This window comes from Manacus vitellinus, unplaced genomic scaffold (assembly GCF_001715985.3).
Source record: "Manacus vitellinus isolate BGI_N305 unplaced genomic scaffold, ASM171598v3 scaffold_9_pilon, whole genome shotgun sequence".
NCBI lineage: Eukaryota > Metazoa > Chordata > Aves > Passeriformes > Pipridae > Manacus > Manacus vitellinus.
The window spans coordinates 17,555,935-17,580,429 of NW_021940917.1; the positions used below are offsets into that span (position 1 = coordinate 17,555,935).

The 24,495-nt window shown below is 36.8% G+C and overlaps 1 protein-coding gene across 1 annotated transcript in view; it reads left to right on the plus strand.

The window, feature by feature from the left end:
• The window catches only part of ADAMTS19 (ADAM metallopeptidase with thrombospondin type 1 motif 19), a 140,186-nt gene that overhangs the window by 1,463 nt on the left and 114,228 nt on the right, over window positions 1–24,495 (plus strand). The window contains exon 2 of the mRNA XM_029965459.1: window positions 373–1,004. Coding sequence (XP_029821319.1) covers window positions 373–1,004 — 632 coding nt within the window. The remainder of the gene's footprint in view (window positions 1–372; window positions 1,005–24,495) is intronic.

Consider the following 24,495-nt stretch of genomic DNA (forward strand, 5'->3'; position numbering starts at 1 on the left):
TATGAAAAAGTTGTTACTTTGTCTAAATGAGGAAGGGTTAGTGTAACTTTCCTTGTCTGGAGGTGATGGTCAGGAAGAACATCCCCAGCTACTGGTACAAATGCAACTTCTGCCCAGCTTGGGTACCGCTTTCTCTCAGTGAGAGAAATGTGTCAGGACTGTGGTGCGTCCCAGACGCATCAGCAGGCACAGACACATTTAGCAGCTGACCCCCCTGCTGTTGTAAGGACAGGATGAAAGGGGCAAATGAAGCCCACTGTATTTTGTGTGGCATGGTTGGTGCTCTGGGAGTCAGAAGAAGCATGTTGTGGGGGGCATAGGGTAGGTTTTTGGCATGCATTGGGTGCTGCTGGGTGCTCCACTCGTTTAAAGCATCTGCTGGCTTTCCTGCAGGTCTCCATGCTTCGGAAGAAATTGAGGAGTGGGAGATCGTCTTCCCGGCACTGTGGAGCCCGGGCCAGCAGGAGCCAACAGGTGGCAGTGGTGGTGGTGGGGGCTGCAACGCCGACCCCAGCAGTGGGAACCGAAGTGGCACCTTCAGTGCCCCTGTTACACCGAGCCCAGTGGCGGGCAGCTCCCGAGAGGTGCGTTCAGTCTCCTCCTCGGTGGATGGGCAGGCGCAGGCTGTAGGGGAAGCAGCAGAGGAAGAGGACACTGAGGATGAGTATGAGTCTCAGGAGTTTTACCACTGGTCCCCTCTGCCCCAGGGGTCTGGTGCTGCCTCTCAGTTGCCACCACCACCATCCCCTCCGCCACCACCTCCTGCAGAGGATGGAGATGAGGTGCTGCTGAGGATCCCAGCTTTTGCTCGGGAGCTCTACCTGCTGCTCAAGAGGGACAGCCGCTTCCTGGCTCCTGGCTTTGCTGTGGAGGAGCGGCTCGGGGGTGAGGGCAAAAGTCCACCCAGTGCTGCACAGTCACAACCTGAGAGAGCTTGTTACTACAGTGGTGCTGTCCTCCGCTACCCAGGCTCCTTCGCCTCCTTCAGTACCTGTGGTGGATTGGTAAGATGACTTTGCATGCAGGGGTATCTCCAACATCTCTATCCAAGTGTCTGCTTCATCTCTTGCTTTTCACTCCCATCCCTTTCCTAAGGTCTTCTTTCTTTCACGTCATTGTGGGTCCTACCTCTGTACTTATCCTTATTTTAACCATTTTTCCATTCATACTTTTGTTATCCTACTCATAACTTTTCTCAAATCCTCCTTCTGCCTTTATCCTGTACAGTTGTGATATTATTTATCCCATTTCCAGATACACTGTTGTTTCTCAGTCCCATACATTTCCGGTTTTGGATTTCCTTCTTAAACCATTCTTTCTTAAAACTTCTCTCATCTCCATCTGTAATTTTATCTTGGTCTTCAGTGGATGTCTGTAATTATTTACCTCCATCCTCACTCTCCATTCTTTTCCCTATATCATCATCTCTTCTCCAGTCCATCTGTAATCCATTTGTTCTTCATGCCCATCCTATATTCTAAGATTATCTTTCTCGTCTGTGTTATCTTCCTTGTCTTCTGCATCTCAGTTTTCAAACTGTTCTGTCTTTCCTACTTCTACCAGTATTTCATGTCTCCTATCTAAACTTTATTATTCCTTTTCTTTCATCCCTCTCATCCCTTTGGCCTTTTTTTTCTCTACCTCACAACTTCCCACATGTGGTACTTGTAGTTACTTGGATTTGGGGCTTCTTTCAGTTCTTCTCTAGAAGAATGCAATGAGTATGTTCTCAGCAGAAATGTTAATACAGTCAGACCTTATCAATGGTTATTACTTCTGTGGCATACCTACCTTATTTAAAACAAATTTCACCTACTGTTATTTCTGTTGCATCAGTCATGATTTTTGCCAGATAAAGACCAGAACTGGGCACACTGACAACAGCAGTGGTGATCCACTGAGCTACAATCCTAAGATATTTGGGGATGGATTGAAAGAGTAGAAAGCAACTGTTATGATGTAAAATTCTGACAGGATTTAAGCCAAGATCTCTTATTATTGTTACTACTATTCTCATTTGGGGCCTTTATATAGCATCATAAATGCATGTGCCTGCAGAGCTTAACAGAATATAGAATACAAGCAGTAATGGCACTAGGAAGAGTTAGCATCATCATGATCCTGGGTTTTTTTGGGTGGCTAGATGGTTGTAAATCACCACAATCACATGACAAATATTTTCTTGTATTTCTTTCTGAATCTGAACAAATCACCACAATCACATGACAGATATTTTCTCATGTTTCTTTCTGAATTTGAACATCTAACTTGTTTCATTGTTGATTCATGAAGATATGTCTGCCTGCTTTTTATTTGTATGGCCATGAAGTGAAACCAGGTAAAATGTGGAAATTTTGACTGCTTATTCATTTGCCTGTTTGAATGTATTCAAAAGTCAAAACACAAACAGAAAGTAGTGGAGAGGGAACATATGTGGATTGACACCAAATAAAATATTTACCTGCACTCCTGCAAAGTGAAACCGCCAAGTTTCACACAACTCTAAGTGGTTGGCATCTAATTATTGACATTTTGTCAGATTTTCCGAAGCCTGGTAGCAGAATTAATTGTGGAGAAAAACATTGAAAGTCAACCGACAGTTTGTTTGAAAGCAATCAGATAAAAGATTTTGTGTTATGGAAAAGCATTTCACTTCTGTACTCTTCATTATTTTTAGAATTTTACTTCCTTCTACATTGTCTTTGGGTAAAATTAAGTCAGAGAAAATCTCTGCAAAAAAATTGTTGGAGATAATTGTCACAAATGTCTGCTCAAAAGCGATGTACATCATTGCATATCTGTAATCTCTCTGATTTGTTTTATAAATTGAAATTCACTGTTTAAATAGACCACGGTTTCTTAAGAGTCCCATTAATAATTTTTGATTCTGTTACACTTTACTAGGAGCACCAGCTTGCTCCCAACCCTCTAGCCATCTAAGCATGCGTGTGCCCAGATCATGTTTCCCCATCCAGAAAACTGCAGCTGGAATATAAAGTATTCTGTGTATCTCAAATAAAATTGGAAACTGTTTTTTTTACATTGACTGGTGTTGTCATGATCCTCAACTGCACAGTCTTGTTTGTGGTGAAATAGTTAAGCAGCTGTTCTTCCTGAGAGTGTTGCTGTGTCAGGCACAGTTAGAGAAATTGCACAGTGCTATTATGTCAAAGTTGTCATAACAAATCCTGAGCTATTTGTCATTCTTTATTCAGTCATTGCTTGGGCTCTATTACATATGTAAGTTGCTGAGTTTCCAAGAGTATTGAAAAAACATCGTAACATGAATTGCATATTCCACCCTGTTTCATCTAGGCCTTGCCCTGGAAATAGAGCCAGGCAGTATTTCAAATTACATTTTCTTTTTTAATATGCAAAAATTCATTGAAACTTGAACTTACAAATATTTCATTGTAGTTACCTCAATTAGAATTTATTTTTTCACTTTAAATATAAAGACATTTCAGAGAAGATAAGTTATGAATGTCTTAGATGTACTCTCGTATCAAAGCCTTGCAGACTTTGGGTTAGAATTACTAAGCTGCATACACTTTGGAAAGTCAAGCAAGTGGGCAAAAATGCAGCTTAGATTCCACAATTCTGCTCTTTTAGTGAATCTCTTTACCCACCAAGAAAATTAAGTGTAGTCTGACAGACAACAGTGATTTTGCCGCACAGGAGGAAGCGTGAAGAAATATAGTGGTTTGGCCATCAAGAGCAGGGCAGGGTCATACATGGCAGTACAGATGTATGGCTGTTGCTGTAGGGCTAGTTTTGTGAAAAACTACTGCATCTTCAATAAATGAAAAAAGGGCCTTGGATGAAATTGTTGTACCATCCACACAGGATGCTGGTGTCTGTTCCAGCCTCTCAAGGCACAGAGACCTGACATGACAGTGATAATCAGGAAATTGAAAAAACTGTCTGTGTAGAAGTCTTAACTGATAATTCTATACACAGAATGACTGACGAATATTATTGCAGATGTTAGGCACCTTATCCCCTTGAAATTGGATTGAGATGCTTTTTTGAATATTTCACTGGTTGTGTTAGGGTAAAGCATGTAACGTATAGCACAACATTGAAGCTTCCCCACATTTATTTCAGTTCTTGAGAGCTTCAGTAATGTGTTTTTTCTCAAGCTGTTCATCCAAAGCCAGTATGGAGGGGTGATAATAACAGGGTTCATAACGTACCATGTAAATCATGTGAAAACACAAACGAAAAATGGAAGCTGTACTCCTACATAATTACTAACCATATCCTGACTGCAGCCATTGTCTTCATTTGGCAACTTACCTTGGAAAATGAAGGAAACATAACTCAGTGGATATTTTCTATTCCATTCTGTATTCCATTCTATATCCATTTCCAATGGAGCTATGCAGGGACTGTCTAGAAACTCCATCATTTTGACCTTGCTGCCATCTCAGAGCTCAAGTGTTCAGTGGTGACAGCCCTATCCAACTCCTTGGTAAAAATGCTTGCGGATTCTTACATCTTTTTTGTAGCTCAGTGGGATTTGCTCTGAGTACGTTTGGGGATTCTGCACTGGTGCTCTAGGAAGATTAATAAGAAGAGGTTTCCAGGGGTTATCCCATCTGTATGCTGACTGCCTCCTTGTTGTTCATGGTTAGCCAAATGCCAGGATGCAAACAGTCCTGATGGTGACAGTGAGACTGAGCTGGACTATTAATTATTTAAGTGGTTGTTTCCTCTGCCAGCTTGTGTTTGGATATAATATTTGAAATAAGGAAAAAAAAATATAAAATGTTATTGAACAGTATTATTTGTGGCTGGGAATATATATAACTGGTAATTTTTTTTTATAGCATGCTATAGGAGAAGCTTACTGTGGACTTATAATTAAGAAATCTGACTACTGGTTTTTCATCTATTATTAGAATAAAAGTTAAAGTAGCCTCACTGCTTTTCCCACATAGTGCTGTAAGCATGGCAGATGTGTGCTTTATCACCTACTTACCATTTCAGAAAGACAGATATAAATGTAATTTTTTCTCGCTACTGAATTGCTTAGGTAGTACTGTATGGTTGCCTACTGTCAGGTGGGGTTTTCACAATGTTTCTTTTTCTTTTAACTGAAGCAGTCTAATAAGTAGAGAACAGTTAGGTAGGGAAACGATTTGAATGGCTTTTTATTTCTAAAGCAATGAGGTATGTTTAGAGTTTCAAGAAGTGCAAAGAGGATGAACAGGACAATGCAGCTTCATCCAGTTGTGCTGTTCAGCTCAGTGCTTAGCACATTTTCTGACAGAACATCTCTGGAGTTCTGCCCAAAAAAGGCAGCATTGCCATTTGGGTTAATTTACTGGAGAGAAGTGTTGAAATTCGTCTGATTTTCACTGGATCTTAAAAATGTAAATAGGTCAATAGCATATTTATAGTTTTCTAAATACCCAACAAGTCAGTGTCAAATACTATTTGCAACTGAAATTAGTGTGCATTTTCATAGTCATTTGGGTAGGAACAAGTCTTGAGACACCTCTAATCTGGTCCAGGGAAAAGGTCTCTCTAGAGATGTGTATGGTGCTTTTATTAGGCCTCATTGCCTTTAACAAGTAGGTATTTAAAAAGCTGATCAATAGATTATAGACAAATACTTCACCTAAAGAGCACTATCTGAAGCAATGCTGCTAGCATCAGCAAAAAAATGGAGACAGTTGTTCTGTGTCATGCAGGCATGTGTCAAATATCATTGGAAAACAGCATTTCAACAAATATTTCTGATGCTAACGTCCTACTTTTACCATAGAACAGAAGTAAATTAGGATATGAAAAACCTGTGTGCCTTCTTTGGCTAATGGAAAGGTTGTATAGCACTTCAGTAAGATTTGAGACTTCCTGAAGCACCTCTACAAGAAATGTATTATTTTATTTGCTTCTGACACAAACTGTGTTTTGAAGATCACTGTCATTAACTAATAGTAATGGAATGACACAGGACAGATTCAAAATGTTTTAGATTTTTTAGGATGTTCTAAATTCATACAACCCTCCAATTGAGGACACATAACAGTAATTAAATCAATTTAAAAATTTCAGTGTTGTCTAAATTCTTCACAGAGTCACTTTTGAGGATAGGATTCAGCCTGAGAAAAGGTTGAATATATATTTTGACATCTTTCCTCCTAGGGAGGGATTTTAGCCACACTGCTTCAACATTTTTATATGAGAAAAATCCCAACGAACATAATTCTTAGTTACACTTCCCTGTGATTCCTGCAGTGAGAGTAGTGCCTGATATGGCAAGTGTATGTGAATTTTTGGACAGCTTGGACAATTTTGGAGAGCTCTGCTGAACTTCTGCCTTTTGGTAGTACAACCCTTCAGTTATACACCTTCTTTCAGTGGCAGTGCAATACTTAACCTGCTGCAATTCCTTTCCTGGCATAGGGTCAGATGGATTGAGGATGAATAGGCCGTTTGCATTTGGTGTCAGTAAAGGGTCTATTTGCTGTGCAGTGGACCTGCAGGCTAAAATCCTGCCTTTGTGAGTACCCCCTGCTTTTGTCGGGCTCTGGGAGCAGGTGGTCAGAAGAAACTCAGGGACTTCATGCATTGCCCTGGGAAGCTGTGCTGTTAGAGATTGTGAGCTCTTGGGGTAAGGCTCCGAGGCTTCTTAAATAGACTTTCTTGCTTTGATCAAGCCGGAGAGTGACTTCCCCATTACACATCCTGAATCATACAGTACCAATATGCAATGGGTTAAATACCAAGCCTTTTGTCAACCAAATGTAGCGCCTCTACCTCCCCACTTCAGTGATGTTGCAGTTACACATGGGTATTGAGTAACTTCCACACCAGATGCTTTTCCTAAAGAAATTTGATACAATTACAGCTTCTTTTGTGCTGGTGGTAAGCATTAGAAAACGGAGATCACCAACAATTTTTTGTAAAAGGGGAAAGAAAAGAGGCTGTTAGCAATCTTTATGGTCCATTTGATACATACAGGCTAAAGTTTGACATTGCAGGAGGAGGATTATAAAATTGAATAGGATTATCCTTGCAGGCTGCCAGGATGAAATTAAGTACGTGCTCTCTCCTTCTATACACCCAAGAAGGAGAGGACAAATACAAACGGTCTGCCTACTCTTGCATTACAAGTTTGTTAAAGAAATAAAACTTTGCTGAGAGGAACAGAAATAAATATGTGAGTGAGAGCACTCTGTGAGTATCCCACTCTGAGAGGTCACAGGTTCAACAAAATTTAATTTGTTGTCTTTAACTTATGCCTTTAGCTTTAACTTGTGTTTTGAACATCTTGAAATGGGCACTGTAAAATTTGTCCTCAGTAGAAATAGGTGGGTAAGGTGGGGCATGAGTGGAAATGTCAGAACAGAAAGCAGCTTTGCTCCTTTATGAAAGTGGTGGTTTGGTTTTTTTTGTTGTTGTTGTTGTTTGTTTGTTTATTTGTTTGTTGGGGGTTTTTTGTCTTTTTTTTTTCCCCAGAAACAAAAACAACAACAACAAAAAAAGAAAAGAAAACAAAACAAAGGAAAAAAACCAAAACCAAACCAAAACCCACAAAAAACCCAAGACAAAACAAAAAAACCCAAAACAAACAAACAAAAAACAAACAAAAAAACCCAAACAAACAACCAAAAAAAAAAAACCAACAAAAAAACCCCCAAAACCAAACATCCCTGTGAAAATAAAGCATTGGAATAAAATTTGTACTTCCCACCTCTCCTTAAGGTAGAAGAACCAATGAAATGTGGAGGTGCTCCTGGGAGAATGCCTTCTTTCAGTGTCTCTGTTGAATCTGAACTGGGCTTTTCCTCCTGAGTTTATGTGACAGTGGAAGGTGGGAGAGAGGAGAGCAGTCAGACCTGTAGGAAGTCTGGTCCCTAACAGGACAAAGCAAGCTGTTAATATGAGGTTACTTCAGCAAACTTAGGCACAGGCACAGCTGCCACATTTTTGCCTCCTGTAAAAGTTTAGCTACTGTGTTTGTAATGTCTCTGGTATATTCAAATATCTTCATCAAAATCTCATCTTGAACGTTTAATGAAGGAGAACTGAATACACAGTAGAAAAGCCTGAGAAAATTAAAATCAAAAAGTGACTGTGGCCAACTGAAGACCCAAGCATATATGTGCAAATGGAACACTAATAACACTATTAACAAACAAGTCGATTACAAACAGAACTATTAAATCCATGTTGAAGGGGTGGGTTTTTTTGTTTGGTTGGTTTTGGTTTTGTGGGTTTTTTTAATACAGGAAAGGACCACTGGAGATGGCATCCCTTTAAAAGTTTGATTACTGTCATTAAGAGCTATAAAACAACAAAGATCTGTTTAAAGATAAAGGAATAAAACCTCTTTGTTTCTGTTTTCCTTCCTGAGCTCTGATGCTGCAGTCTGTTGCTGTTTTTTGTCTTTCTGGATGAGACATCATTTTACTGGATTTTTGTTATGTGTATCTGAGAACTCTTGTTAATTCATAAGGATAAGTCTTTTAAACATAGGAACAGTAATGTTAAGGTAAAGCTAAAAGATTTAGAAAATCAGTTTTGACTTAGGCCAAAACTACCTTTGAACTATAACTATGTCTGTTTCTTCTAATATTAAACACTGTGGCATGGTGTGTGAGATTTTGGGCCACGATTCCTCAGACCATGTGGTAACGATTCTTTTCTCCTTCTGAGAGCCATCCTACAGTCATGTCGTCACTTCATCTTGAGTCAGGTTTGATTTGTGATTCCAATCCTGCTAATAATAGCCTACTGTTCCCCTAAAGTGCTTAGTTTCAGTGCAAATACTTCCTTTGCAATATATTTCCAAGTGATCATTATAATTGAGAAATACACTATCTCCAAAGTGGCTTTATTAAAAAAAAAAAAAGAGACATTATTGTGCATCACTTGAGATTTCTGTCCATTGTAATTAATAAATATAAAATTATCAAGGTTATTTTGCAAGATACAGAAGTGAGATAAGTCAGAAAAACTGGGTAATTTCATTAATTAAATTAGTGAAGTTTTTACCCCCTAATTTGAAGTTAACTGCTTTAAAAAGAAAAGACAGAGCACTGAGTGTCTCCCAGCTACATTACTATCGTTAGCGGAATTAACAATTTCCTCAAGACATTTGTCTTGAGGAAATAAGACATATCTTATTTGTGTGCCAATTTTTTCTTTAGCAAATGAACCAGGATTTTTAAAAGAAAGAAATGTTCTCCTTTTTAGCATTATGTTAAAAGCACTGCTCTTTTTTAAAAGTTTCCTTGCGAGAATGGAGATTATTTTGGTACTTATTGATGGATTGTGGCAGGGGGAAAAAAGAGCATCATCCATGATCTTCATGATATAATACCACAAAACAGGGGGAGCTGGGAAACAGGGAGGAAACAATAGAAAGCATTAGGTGTGAGAGTTGTGGGATTTATGGTAGGTGAGAATATTCAGTGAGGAGTCTGTAAAAACAGATGGTCACGTAGAGGCAGTGTTCAGATGTTGAAGGTGATAAAGAGAACTACCAGAATAGAAAGGGGTGAGGCAAAGCCATTTGGATTTGGGGCAGAATGAAACGTTTGCAGAAGTTCTTTTGGATGTCTCACAGGTGACTTCAGGGTTGGTTGGTTTCTCCTTGTTTAGCAGAGTCAGCAAAGAGGTGAAAATAGTGTGAAATAGGCTGAGCACGTGCATGTGTGTGTTATATTGTGTATCCAGGTGCTAGTTGGTCAAATTTATATAAAACAATAGCCCAAACCATCTATACTGGTTTTAAAATCAGATTTACACCTGCTGTGCATTAACAGTTCAGTTAATCCTTTGTTGTTAGCTTGTCATTGCCTGGACAATCTGACCTTCTTGTTTATTTTTATTGCTTCTAATAATGGTATAAATAGGCAAAGAAGGGAATTATTTGGAATCCATATTATTTGGAAGGGAAAGAATGAAGAATAGTTCTAGTGTCAATTGTAGAAGAGTTGATTTAGAATGCTAAATCAATATCCTAACATTAGGTGCTAATAATACATACATCTGTTCACGTAAGTGAATAGAAGTAAAATTTTTGGAAGCTTGTGCTGTTGAATGTTTTTCTTGGGTCTACTAGCACTTCAGTTAGAATTATTTTCTGAATGAGTTTTGCATTCAAAAATGTAGAAATGTGCCCAAAACTGACTTGTGAAGTGATTAAGTTTCTGTGTGATTATCTTCCAGACATTGCATATGCTTGTTTTATGATGTCAGCTGTGCTACCTTAAGTTCTCATTATATGTCAGAAGTTTAACTGGGTCAAGTCAGGTCAAGCCTATTTAGATAGCAGTAAGTTAAGGAAAATACAGATATTACTGCACATGATGTTAATTCAGTGGGGACAACTTTTTCTGCTTTTGTCCTGCTATGTCCCTCTGGGCTTCAGGGAGTGCTGGCTGAGAGAAGTGCCCAAGTAATGGCTACAGCCATTATAGTAATGCCAGCTTTTATAGAAATGATGACATCTTTTACATCTGTGCTTCAGATATGCTTAAAATTCTCAGTGATCTTGGTTTAGGTTTCTTTTTTTTTCTGATTAGCCTGGCAATTGGATTATATCCTGAAAACTCAGATGTAGCTTTGCCTCAAGGCATGTATGAAGTGCTTTGGTTTTCTTCTGAAGGTGGGAGGCAGCAAATAAAAGGAACATGATAAGGGACACATATTCTCTTAATGTTTAATTGCGGTCTTGCTTAATTTTTTTTCAAGAAATACTCTAAGCTTGAAGCTCTCTTAACTGTTTCTGTCATAAGCTATGCATGAAACTCTTCTAATTTAGGCAGTTTGAAAAATCTGAGAATGGAAGAGCTTGTTGTAAATTAGGAGACAGGAATTTGCTTAGGTGATTTTATGCCTAAGAAATCCCCAATCTATTTTGTCCCTCTCTGACATGAATGCACCTCACCCCAAATATTTGTTAAGTAACACATGAGAGAGTGAGGGAATTCAAAGAAGAAGAGGGTTTATAGACTAAAAGGGATGCAACTAGGCATATAAAAAACTTGTTTTTCCAATTTCTGGCTGATAGTTCTAGCATGTTTCCCTTTTTCTGTTTGATCACCTGTTTCTTCTGTAGTAACCTATCTAAGGAAGCATAATAACAGATTTCTTGTGTGTCCCTTTGTTTTTGATTGGTTTTTTTTTTGGATTTTGGGTTTTTTTTTGTTTTTGTTTTTGTTTTTCACCTACTAATACTAGATTGTTTGCATTGGAAATTATGAAAGTAAATAATTCATTTTTTTTGTGTATCATGTTGGGTGATAAATCTTTTGTTTATTTCATGTAAACAAATTTGCTTAAAAGTGACCAGTCATACTGATGCTACTTGGTTCAAGATGCTAATATCAAAACTCCATTCTGCTCACCTTTTGTATTCTTATGCACATAAAATCAAGATCTCTAACTAAAAGAAAACAAATTTAAAAAAAGGAAAAAAATGTTCTCCCAGGTTTATATTGTCCTTTTAGTTTAAATAATAGTTCTTGAAAAACAATTAGATATTGTACCTTCTCTCATAAGGATAGCAGAACTTTAGTTTCTGTGTGTAAAAAAAGGTAAATTTTTTCCCTCAAAAAGGCAAAGGATAATCGAGGTTTAAAGTTAAAAGCGAAAAACTCTGCATAGTTTGGAAAAAAATTAGATCTGAATTTCAGTTAAGAATGGGGTCACAGAAGAATATGACTTCTATATATTTTTAATCTTTTTAAGCAATGTGAATCTAAAGTTATAAAAAATTGTGAGAGTCTTGTTTATTTCTCTTAAAGCTGCCTGTTTTGGATTCATGTAATTCTAGATAGAGATATAAAAAGCCTAAGCACAACTTCATTTCACAGATGGACTAACTTGATTTGTCGAATTGTAGTTCTGAGCCTATAAATATATTTTATTTTCCTTTCTTGAATTACTGTTTTCCACAGTTAGTAGTTTTGGCAAATTGCAGATTTGAACGAAACTGAGTTTCGTGGAGTGTTGCCTTGAATTAAGTAGTGTATGAAGGCAGTTCAGACCCTCTCTCAGAAGAAAACCAAAATAATAGAGTCGTGGGTAGATATTTCAATAAGGATTAGCAGAGATTAAATTTCTCTATGGGCAATCAGGGGTGGGTTTTGGAACTGTGCCACGTCCTTCTGTGGCTACCATGAAAGCACATGGGTTTGAACAATGGTAACTCATTGGTATGCACTATTTGAGTGTTTTACATGGATGAATCAATTTAAACTTGGATCCCTTTTGTTGGTCTCTTTGGTACTATTCTAGGTGTTTTATCTAAAGTAGGTTACAGGAAGAGTTACTGATATTTTCTCTTTTAATCTCCTGCATGGGACTGGCTGTAGGATGCTTAGTGCTCATCCTTTGCATATTACTCCATTTTTGCCTGCATAAAATAGCGTTTCAGATTCTGATGGGATTAAATCAAGAAATGGATTTAATGAAGTTTTGTTAGTTAAAGATACTAGTACTTTGATTCATACCTCAAAAAGTGCTTTCAGTCTTTTCACGAGAATTGCTGAAGTTACTCATATTACACCAAAATGTCCTAAAGAAACATCTTTGGAAGCACTGAGTCTTAATTGCCAGGATTTTTTCCTTAGGTGATATGGTTCCACAGATGTTCCTTTTTCTATACTGGTCATGTTTAGCTGGGCAAGCAGATTTCTTAGATGGTGTTAATAACTACTGAAACGTTGTTGTGTAATAAGTGATCTGAAATATCACTAAACCAGTTCATCGCAAAGAATTTTTAGCTTAAGTTTTACGGAATAATATTTTTTTTAAATCCTGGCTTACTTTACAGAAGTTGTTGTATTTGTTGTGGGAAGGAGATACAGCTGGGGTTGTGATTCTTTTTTTTTTTTGGACAACAAGTCAGTGGTCATGTTCCATTTTATGGAGCATGTACTTGATGAACAAAACCAAATGATTGCCAACATCATGCCTTAGTTAGAAAAACGATAGACACAATTTACAGGTTAAGTGGCTGTTTTAAAAATGGATATTTATGTCAGCTCTGATTTGAATTCTGCGAATAAAGGGCTGTATCATGCTTGTTCAAATATAATTTTATCTTGCTTTTCATTTTGACTGTAGTTTATTTTGTTGGCTTGTGTTAGTCATCTGTGGTTGGCTGAGCATATTGCTCCAGCATACTTTTTGAAGCAAAATGAAGTAAGGCTTTTCAGAACATTTTGAGGTAACAGACAAGAAGCATTTTCATTCATTAGCCAGTTGGTGCTTACACCAACAATGGAGTTGAAGTCATGCAACCACATACAATGTATGTCTACTGTAGGATTGTGCAGGGGACAAAATGAAGGTCTTTGACCATAGGACTCAAGCATATGAAATTTTTGAATTTTTTCCCCCTTTAGGTTTAGCAGCCTCAGTAGTTGGTTAATACTTCCTTTCATAATGGTAGTCACTTCCTTTCATTCACGTGGAAACTGCACTTGAATCACAGGCAGCTCTGATCATTGTGTTTTTGGTGAACTAGACTGAAGACATGGTCCATTTGTTACTGTGTCTTCCAGCTTCTTGAAACATAACCCTATGTGAAAATGAGAGCTCATAAAAATAAAAAAAGAGTAATTCTGCATCTCATATAAGGACAGATCAAAATACGTAACCTGAAAACCAAAACACTCAGAGACCATTGAAGAAATAATTTCTGATTTTAGATGATCATTTGGAGTTGTGAGTACGGGAAGTTTCTATGTTCTTTTAATAGAATAATTCCATTTTTATTTAGTTGACTTCCTATTAATAATATTTTTTTATGCAAGTGAAGAGAACTAAACCAGATGGCCAATTTGTTTCTTTTGCACAGACACTGCCTTCTAGTTTTCCTCTCTTTAGTATCTCTAGCTCCATTCATTACTTATTATTTTTAAATAAATTAGTTTTTTTACATAAAGCTATATGCAATGAATTTTTCTACATAGCATAAATTCATAGTCTTGTTTATGTAAAATAATTTTGTATTTACTATCAAAGCACTGCCATTGATCTAAATCAGATCAGATCTTCTTAGGCTTTAGACAGAGAGGATGGAATTCTGTATCTTGCTTTATTAAGCATTTATTGACCAGAGCAGATTGAGAGTCGTCATCCTGAATGATTTTTCCATAACAATCTCATTAGTCTTTCCTTTTAACATTCTATGTCTTATCTGACTGAGGCCTACAAAAGAGTTGGAGAGGGGCTTTTTACAAGCACATGGAGTAAGAGGAGAAGAGGGGATGGGTTTAGTTCATAAATTAGGGAGAAATTCTTTAATGTGAGGGTGGTGTGGCACTTGAACAGGTTGCCCAGAGAAGTTGTGGGATAACCCTTCCCTGGAAACATTCAAGGTCAGGTTAGATGGGGCTTTGAGCAACCGGGTCTAGTGAAAGGTGTCCTTACCCATGACAGAGGATTGAAACGAGATTATCTTTAAGGTCCCTCCTAACCCAAACCATTCTATGAGTTTATGATTTTATTAATTCTGTTTATGTCACTGAACTAAATAGACATTTAAGGCTTTCTAACCCTTTCTTAGGGCTTCTGTTTCTTTTGTAATAGAAACCAAACTACTTGGGAGATGAGAATAAAGGATAGGAGCTACTGCTTGAAGGCAGAAATGATCAGAAAGAGATCATTAATTTATTGGGTTGACAGAACTACGTGATATTGTCTTTTGTGACATAGTCATGGTTACCATAAAATCTGTGTTGTTTTAGGCATCTAAGGATGGAAGTATCATATTTGTCTTCTTAAGGATTATGGAGTGTGCTGTGTGTGTAGTTATGGATATTGTGAACATACAATAGTTGCACTGCTGATGAAGTCTGGCTTGCCAATAGCTGTCTTTACTCTTAATGCAATACTTGCACAGTTACCTGAAGCAAATTAATAAAATAGTTTTTTGATTTAAGTTAATTTAAAAGTCAGGTTTTTTTCAGTGTGTCTTTAACCTAATGTGGCTTGAAAATAGGTTTTAAGTTGACTGTCACATACATTAAGTTCCATTGCAACAGTGCCTTGTAACACCTGGATCAGAAATGCTAGTTTGATTTTAAAATTTTGTAAATTAAGTCACCTGTAATCACTGTAGGTTTTCTGTTCATCATAAGCTTCCAGAGTGCTCCATAAAGAAGTGAGAACATGCCTGTGTTAAGTCTGCATTTTTTAATTTGTAGTTTCTAAGTATAAATATTTAGATGTTAATAATTTTGAATTTATGATTTTAAAGATGTAATTGTGCAATACTTTTCTTGAGGGAAAATGAAACTATTTAAGTGAAAGAAAATGGAATTTCATGTACTGCAAACTCAAGATTCCAGACCATCTTTATATTCCCTTTCATTTTCTTGCTCTTTGAAAGGATGTAGCGTCTAAACACTTGACAGATTAGTAGATGTAAAGCTGTGGAGGATGTGTATTTAAAATCTTGATAGTTGCAACTTAGTAAAAAAATACATTTACTTACAGAGTAATTTTAGCTGTGTAACATGGTCACAGGAAAAAAAGCATTTAGAGTTTTTATACTTCCCTCAAACATTTTTCACAGCAATAGATCTGCTAAAAGAACAATGTATGTTTAATTTCAGTTAGCTTCTTAAAGTTTACTGGGGGGTTTTATTTTTGTTTGTTTGGTTGGTTGGTTGGTTTGGTTTGGTTTTCTTTTTTGGGGGGGGAAGTTGTTCTTAATTTTTTGGGATTTTATATGAGAAATTGTGAAAGCATACATGATGTTGTAATGAACTTGTTGGCACATTACTTAGGTGAAGCAATTTTCACCACTGTATCTAGCTAGTAACATATTGCATGCCTTATGCCTTAATAAAAGTAAGTAGCATCAAAGACTAACAGATAAAACTAGTAAGATCTAGGGAATTGAGATGGAAAAAGTTATTTTTATAAAAACTGAATGTCAGATGTAACAATGACTGTAAAATAACGAACTGGAAATAGCAAAGAGTAGGAAGTGTGTTATATGCAGTGGTCCTATGACATGTTTTACTGTTGTTCCTTACTTTCCCACTTCTTTAAGACTTCACTCTCCATGTGAAGCTGGGTGCCTTCCAGTGGAAGAGGTACCTTTGAAGCAACTTCCTACGACTGCTCCAAAGTCCAGCTCTCAGAAATTTATCTGACAGACAAAGAGTTCCAGTAAAAAAATCTGTTTGCTGATGTTCAGAGAGAGGAGGAATTCAATTGTGGCTACAAGGATAATTAGTAGTAAAGCCTGTTTCATCAAGCAACAGTCAAAGGCTGGTGCATTTATCATCACACAACAGAAACTGCAATACAGTATGATTACCTTCTATTAAAACATTGGCATGAATATCAAGGAACCTGGAAAGCTGGACCAGAAGGAAAGCAATGTAGACCCTGGGGCAGATGGATCTAAAAAAAAATGGCCATGAATCAATAAAGGTAGAAAATTGGAGAAATTTCCAAGTGTCCAAGTGTTAGAAGATAAAAATATGAAATATTTCAAATAAGAATAGTAAAATAATACATCAGCAATTCTGCTGAAACTATTTTAATTAACAGTAGCAGGGAATACATTAAAAAGAAATGTAGTCAGACAAAGGATTTGTGTTACAAGGGTAAGTGCAAGAAAGCCTCTATTTTACAAAATCTTGAATGCATAGAAGACTGGATTTGATCTGTGGATCTAAGACATCTAAAATACAGAGGTAATTTGCATTGTCTGTTCTAGACTTTCTAATTCTTCATAATTTTTTTCAGTACTACAGGACTTAAGCAGTGACAACTAGGTGGTATAGTGAAAATAATGCAATAATACATGTTGCATATGACCTAAGGGGAAAATTTTATTTGACTTAGGAAGCTGAGTTTAACTGAATCTGTTTCAATATTCAGGTGACATTTATAAGAAAACCTACAAATTTACAGATGATCTATGAATTTCCTTTAAAATGTTTGATTTCCTGTCTAGAATAAGAAGAGTAAATGGCTTTATATGACTTTGAGACAGTAATAAGAAAGCTGAAAATCCACTGTGCTAGGTAAGTCACTGGAGGAACAAGCCAACTGTTCCCTCAGCTGGTGCTTTCATCAAGACAGTGTCCTTTGTTCTGAATAATATGCGTGGCCTGTGTTAATACCAAGTGCTCCAATCAGCATTGAAGAAGTCCAGATGATTCACTTGGTAGCAGGTGGTCTTTTCCTGCTGGGTTTTTTTATCCTTTTATAGAATACGCAGCTTTTTCTTGTGTAGGGGTCCGTTTTACTTCATCACAAATCCTTCCCAAGTTCAGGAGTTTTTGATCCTTTGACCCACGGTTTAATCAGCTGGAACCCAGGCAAGAGCTTCTCGGGCACGGGAAAAGAAAGAGGGTTTGAACACGTTAATTTCAGCACTTTGCAATTGGTTTATCAGTCCTACTAAATTCTTCTGGAGGTTAAAGGTCAAGTACACAGTGGTTGAAAATGCAGTAATATTTCTGAACATAGTGGCACAAACTGAACCAGGGGGCTCTCTGACTGATGGGACAGTATAGGTTGCGAGAATCTACAGCCAGTCGGTATTTGTAATAAGAACAGAGAGTAGCTGGCACGTGAAGAGGTGCTTTTGTCTGAAAAAGGAACTAAAAATAAACGAGAGAGTTTAGAATTGATAAATTTTGTGGTTTTTATTTGCAGTTTCATTTTGTGTGTAGTGAGCACCTGTTTAATGGGGAGTAGCAAAGTGAGTGCTGCTGAGTAACAACACAAATACTTTCCTGCATCTACGTGGATTTTTCAGAGGGTGAGGAGTGTGGCAAGTGTGATATCTACTTCAGCATTTTAATGTTATTATTCATAAAACCCCAGTATCTGCTTAAGATGATGATCATGAAAGATGAGTATGCTCTGCTGGAAACTAGGGAATTTGTACTTGCTCTGAAATTTGTGTTAGTCTTTAAGAAAAAAGGGATTTGTACTCTTTTGTTTAGCCTTGTGAATTGTGTACCAGTTCATAGCATATTTTAGGTAATGTCTTCATTGTAAGGAATCTTAACTATACATCATGTAGGCTAAAGCCAATTATATATAAATTCCATGAAATATAAATCAGATATCACCATTGCACATTTATTATTATGATCATGTATTGTATCATGGGGAATATTTCAGCTTTTCATCTTTGGCATGGATTGTTGTGGATTTAGAAAACTCCAGAAGAAAGCAAAAGAGATGAGAGCTTTTATGGTAAACCCAGATACCATGGGACCTGTGATAAAAGTGACAATCCTGAAACAAAAAACAGATGTAAAACAGGGATAAGGAGATTAGAACATTGTAGTGATACATACAGATTTTTGACATAGACCTTTGTTGATATATCTGCCTTTGCAGCTTTTTTCTTCCTTTCTTTAAAGATAGAATTAATTGAAACACTTTAAAGCTTAGTGTTATCAGTGAGAATTTTACCTGTAAGCATTGAAAAGCTCTTTTGACCTGCTTGGGACATCATAGGTCAAACTATCTATGCTTATAGATTTACAATGTCTGTGAGGTTTTTGTTCATCACCTTAAGATAAGTGTGTGAAATGCATCCTTTACCTTTAAAGACACTGTATTGCAGCTGTGCAGACAGGTTGCAGCTTGATAGTTAATTACTTCAGATGTGCATGAGAACTTTCCCTATAACACTTCTGACTTTTGACTCTTTATCTTGGAGATATGAGTACTGATCATTATAAGCTGTGAACTTCTTATTATAATGCAGCATTTTTGTCTGAAGTCCAATAAAATCTAAGGCCATCACAAAGAATTCATTAAACACAACTGAGACATTTCTGTAAATGCCTTTTTCATATATTAAAAGTACATCCCAAATGTGAAAAACTAGTCATGCAATTTACACTATTTGTACTCTGTAAGTGGGTAGTGTGTAAATAAGCTGTGTAGAATTTATGTGTCTTTTATATCTTAGAAGTACAGTCTGCAGTTTAAAGATAGATATTCTAATCACAGAGGTTTACCTTCTAATCTCAGATTTTTATGCAGGGAAAAGAAATGTGAGCTTCTCAGTGAAAAAGTTCAGCACTATTTGGGACCATTTGGGTGAGCAGGTTTTTTCAGAGCTGTGGGATTCTTGCAGGGAATGTAGCCTGACACCAGCTTCCCAGCTGAAACTCAAACACCTTTTCTCAGTTGAGCTGTACTTTGTAAAAATACCACTGGAAGAACACAAGTCTTCAACGAGGTAGACTGCACATTACTGAGAACTGAATAATTGAAATTCAGAACCTGAAACTGTCGTGGGAAGCTTGTAGGCAGTGAGTTTGGAACATGGCTATAGAACAGTGTGTTGCTGGTGAGGTATTCTTGCCACCAGGTAAGTTTGCTGCTTTTCTGCTGCTCTTCACTAAGTGGGAAACGCTGTACAGTCCAGATAAAATGTTTTCATTTTTGTCTGAAAAGGACATTTTTTACGAAAGGAAGAGTTTTCTCCACAATGAAATGCATTTAATTTCTACTTGAAAAACTACTCTATCTAAGAAAAGCTGATTCTAAAAAGTGAAAGTAGCATTCATGTTGCAGAGCTAAAAAAATGGAATGTAAGCTTGAACAAAAGTTCGTGTTGCTGTTGGTGCTGTATTTTGGCAGTGCTGCGGTGTTTGCTATCTTGGATTATTCTCTTTAAAGTTATGACTTAACTACACATATAAAGAAATATACATGGATTCTAATGGAGAGATGATTTAACTCTGAGTTGGAACTTTTAATTTATAAGCATAAATCAGGAAGAACAGGGAAAAGCTGAAGTAGGATTAATAGATTTCCACAGTATTTTTATGAAAAAAAAAAGAAAAGGGATTGAGGAATACTGTATCTTGTTGCAATTCCTCATATAAAATATGATATGTCTTAAAATGGTATCATGGAATGTTCACTGCTAGTCTTCAGAGTATACAATTATATGTTGTTTAAAGTGATTTTAAAATCAAGGGACATTAAGTGAAATAGCTGGTAACATCTTGTGATAGATCACAAACTTCTGTAACAAAATAATTCATTGCACACATAGAATTATTAAAATATTTTTATTGTGGTGGTAGTCAATGACTGTTTGTGGTTACTTCTTAGGCAGGCTATTCTTTGTATAGATATCATCCTGAGCTGTGAAGACAGTTTAAAAATCATAGCAAATATTGGAATATTGGCAATTTAACCAGCCCTTGCACTCAATACAGCAGTGATTTCAATTAGAGATTTAGGTATTAAAAAAGGAAATATTTTATTTCTGGTTAGGAAACAGAAAATTTGGAATCTGTAGGAAATGCCAAACATCTTAGAGGTTTGGCTGATGGTAGTTTGAGGGGTAAGAAGTCACAGACCCTGTAAATGGACCTGGTACCTAGAGTTTCTTTATCCATTAGTCTCTGTTACTTCATTTTCTTTTCAAGAAATCTGATTCCTTTGGATTTGTGTCCTTTCTGTGATCAGCTTACACTTCACTCTCCGCTGTTGTCTTGAGAGATTGTTCTCAGTTGAGTAAGGTTATTTGAATGATGGCATATGTTGAAATGTGTCAGAATATGCAGACCCATCTCAATTTTGGGCACTTCACTGTTCAACTTGATTTGTATATAACAAAAATGAAGAAATCCTTTTGTATGTGCAACATCAGCTTTTGCTAAAAAACTAGTCATGAGCTTAAACATGAGAGCAGCATCCTGTAGAGAAGGATTTCTCTAAGGATTCAGAGTAGTGTGTGTCTTAAACCAGACTGGAAGTACAGGAGTGTGGAAGGATTTAAAAACCATGGAAAAATTGTTTCTTCAGATCTCGAGTTTGGGGGTTAGCACCTGAATGCATGATTTTATCCCAGTGGTCTCTGCATAAGAGTCTGAATGTTCTTCCATTGTCAGTACTATAAGGTGCATGTTTGTGAACTTTCTTAAGGCACAGACCTACCATTAAAATGGATCCCAGAAAGGATTGGATTGAATGCTGTGTCAGCAGGGATAATACTGACTTTCTCCCTGCTTTGATGTCTCCCAACTCTGTGCAGCAGAGTGGAGTGGGCAGGCAGGTGGAGAAAATCTTTAGGAGAAGCATGCTGTATATGATGTGCAGAGCCATGAAATGCAGTTAACTGAAGACAGAAGTTGCTGGCACTTATGACATATTTCTTCAGCCTTAGGCAATGGAGGTTCTTAAAGATGGAAAGCAGTAGTGTGTTTGAATAACAAGAGAGCGTGTGAAGTTCTTACACTGTTATTTACACAGTTTGTAAACTTGTTGTGAGCTTGCTTTATTATTCACTTTAGTATGAGCTGGAGATTCTGTTTTTGTTGTGTTTCAGCTGGAGTCAGGTTCTGAAAGCATTGTTAGAGTCATGATACTAAATTTAATCTGGATTTATAAAATCGTGGAGGAAGACATTCTTCAGATGGGGATACTGATATACAAACTAAAGGTTTCGCCTCTGTACTCAGAAACAAATCTTAGGTTCTGTGATGTTTGACAAATAATACGAAGTCTATTATGAGATTATGTTTCAAAATAAATAAATATGGAACTTGTAAACAAGAGTTGTTTTTCTTGCATGGTACATTGAAGAGAACCCTTCATTTTTATACTGCAGATGACATATTTTGGTGCTGATGGCTGTAATATGTGTATTAAATGATATGCACATTTTCTGCATCTGATACCATACACTTTTTTCTTGCCTGATACTTGCCTGAGCATGAAGAAATACAGTCTTGTACAACCTGTCCTTGTGTGCATTTGCTTCATGAAGCAATGGAGAGTTGACTGCAGGAAGTCCTGAACTGAAACTATTACAGCTGGCCATACCCCCTGCTCTCCACCCGCCCTGTGGCACTCAGGGTGCTGGGGGAAGATGTTTTCGTTTCTCTTTGTTTTCTACTATCCAAATCTGCTTTAATTTGGCAGTAAATTAATTTTCTGCAGGTCAAGTTTTATTTCCCCATCATTTGATGAAGTTTGCCCTATACTTAAAGTGTCTCTTTACTGCACAAAGTAAATAAAAAGCAGAGCAAGTACCTGGTTCATCCTTACTTAGAAAATCTGAGGAATTTGTTGCCAAATGAGACTGTGCTGGGCTTGAAGTCTAGTGAGATGTGTGTGCTACATTTAAGGTTGCTTAATTTTTTTCAGGTAACATGCATGACAACGGCATGTTATGTTACCTTTGCATGAGATTAGTTTGAGGATCCTGGTAGGGTTTTCAGTTGCAGCTGCGAGCAGTGGTACTTCCTCAGATGAAACTGCTGGAAGATGGGTTAATTCCTCAGAACTCACAGTTGTACCCCAGATGCATATTAGGGTTTTTTATTTTTACATTTTTTTTAATCTTTGTTTTGCTGCGCGTTTTCATGGCATGGAACTTTCGCGATTGAAATTGTCTAAGGGTTGCAATTGCCTCTGGTATTCAATGTCTGAAAAAGTATGGAAACTGTGGTGCTTTAATGCATGACACTGATTTTCTCTACTTTCTGTGTTCACTTCCATGGTAGAAGATCTCCTTAACCTCATTTCTAAAGATTATGGAAAAATAAGGGTATGGTTGGCAAGGATACAGCTTCATCTTCCCTTTTCTACTTGTGAAATTGTCCAACAGATGAAGAAAGAATGATAACAGAGATTATTTGGTTACCCAGATTTGTCTGAAAATTACCCATTTGCCTACATATAACTTTACATCACTGTTTTTTAACTTCCGACTCAGGAAACTGGCAATATTTTTTTGATTTCTCAACCATCGAGTTAAAATTCGGTTTATGCAAGGAGCTGAAAGAAAACATTAAATGTCGGTGGTCATAGCACAGCTTTTCAGTTGGCAGTCTGAAGAGCATAATCTTAAAGCTCTGGTTCCAATTTGCAGAGAAGAGAATGAAGACAGAAGAAATATGGCAAATGTTCTACGACTGAGTCTTTGTGTAAGGGGGACTAAGGCCTTGTTTTTGGTTGGTGGACAGGGAAAACTTGCAGCACCACCTAATGGACTGCTACTCCTGTTCTATACCCAGAGTTTATCAACATCTTTTGTAGTCTAAATAATTCTTTAAAAAAAATAAAATAATCTATGCCTGAGTGAAATTCAGCATCAGACATAAAAACCAAATGAAAAGTGGTCTATGCATTTTACTAGTATTTGAGAACTATCATTTTAAATAAAAATTAATTTCACTCATAATTTATATTGGAAAAGTTAATTCTTATGTAAAAATAACATTTTTTTCAGATGCATAGATGTGTTATCTTTCAGGTGTATAGAAAGTACTTAGTGATACATAACTAGCTAATCTTCTAATGTGTGACATTTAAAGCTCATGATGAACTAAACCTAAAAAAGCAAGTGCAAAAAGGAAAAGGAACGGCCAAAACCCCAGATATTTTATGTTTGTGTACAGTGTTAGTGATGACATTTCAATATCTGTTCAGCATTCCGTAACTAGTGTAGCTGATTGAAAAATTAAATACATGTATTCACATTTATTTCATATGATTGTGCAGAAAGATTTTATTGGATTTTTTCTTTTTAAAGTAATGCCCACCTATGCCTGAAGGAAATTGTGTTTTGTACCACATATGAAATTTGAGCTTGTTTTCTTGCTTGGGTCAGAATACTTTTTGGATGATTTATCCATATGTCAGGCAGGATAGCCAATGTGACAATGGCACCTACATAATTCCAGAAGAAACAAAATTGTTTTTTATTTCTTTCCATTGATGCGACATAGAAACATAGAGAAGAGCTTTTTGCTTCTCTTAGCCACATGCATCACCTTGTTTCCTTTCTGTAACAAAACTGTTTAACAGGATTTTTAAGTTGAGAAAATTAGTAACTTTACTGTCACTCTTGCTGATGTGGGAAAAAACACCCCCAAAATCTTTCTGTCTCCCTCTTTACTCTTGATAGGAACTTGTATGTGTTGGCAGCTTAACAATTTGAGCTGAGTTAGATTTGTATGGTATTTATATAAATATGTTTTATAGTATTTTTTTAATTTTGGCCACACTCTGTTAATATTAAATGTGCATCTGGTGTGTTAACTTTTCATGTCTGTTTGTGTGTATAAATGTTTTGGGATGGGGAGGAGCTAAACAAGTAAGTGACTGTATTAAAATATTTTTCTGGTGTAACTGCTGGCAACTAAGGAGGGATTGCTACCTTTTTTATAGGTTTGGATTGGGTTTTTTTGTTTTAAATTTGACTAAGTGTAAAAGGAGTGCCACAAGATGTCTTTTCCATCGTCACATTTGTTCAGGATGTATTCTTATGCCTTAAATTGTTCCTGTTATTTCATTAAATATAGTTATCTAAAAATGTGACAATACATAGAATAATAAAACCAGTGTATAGACTTTTCTGTAAATGCTGTATGTATTTAAATGACCCCCTGGGTCTCCTAAACCAAACTTTTAACATTCCGTATCTTTTACTGTGCATATGCTACTGGCAGGGAGCCACCCACCCACCCAGATTTAGTTGAAATAAATGAAAGCTATTCTAGTTCT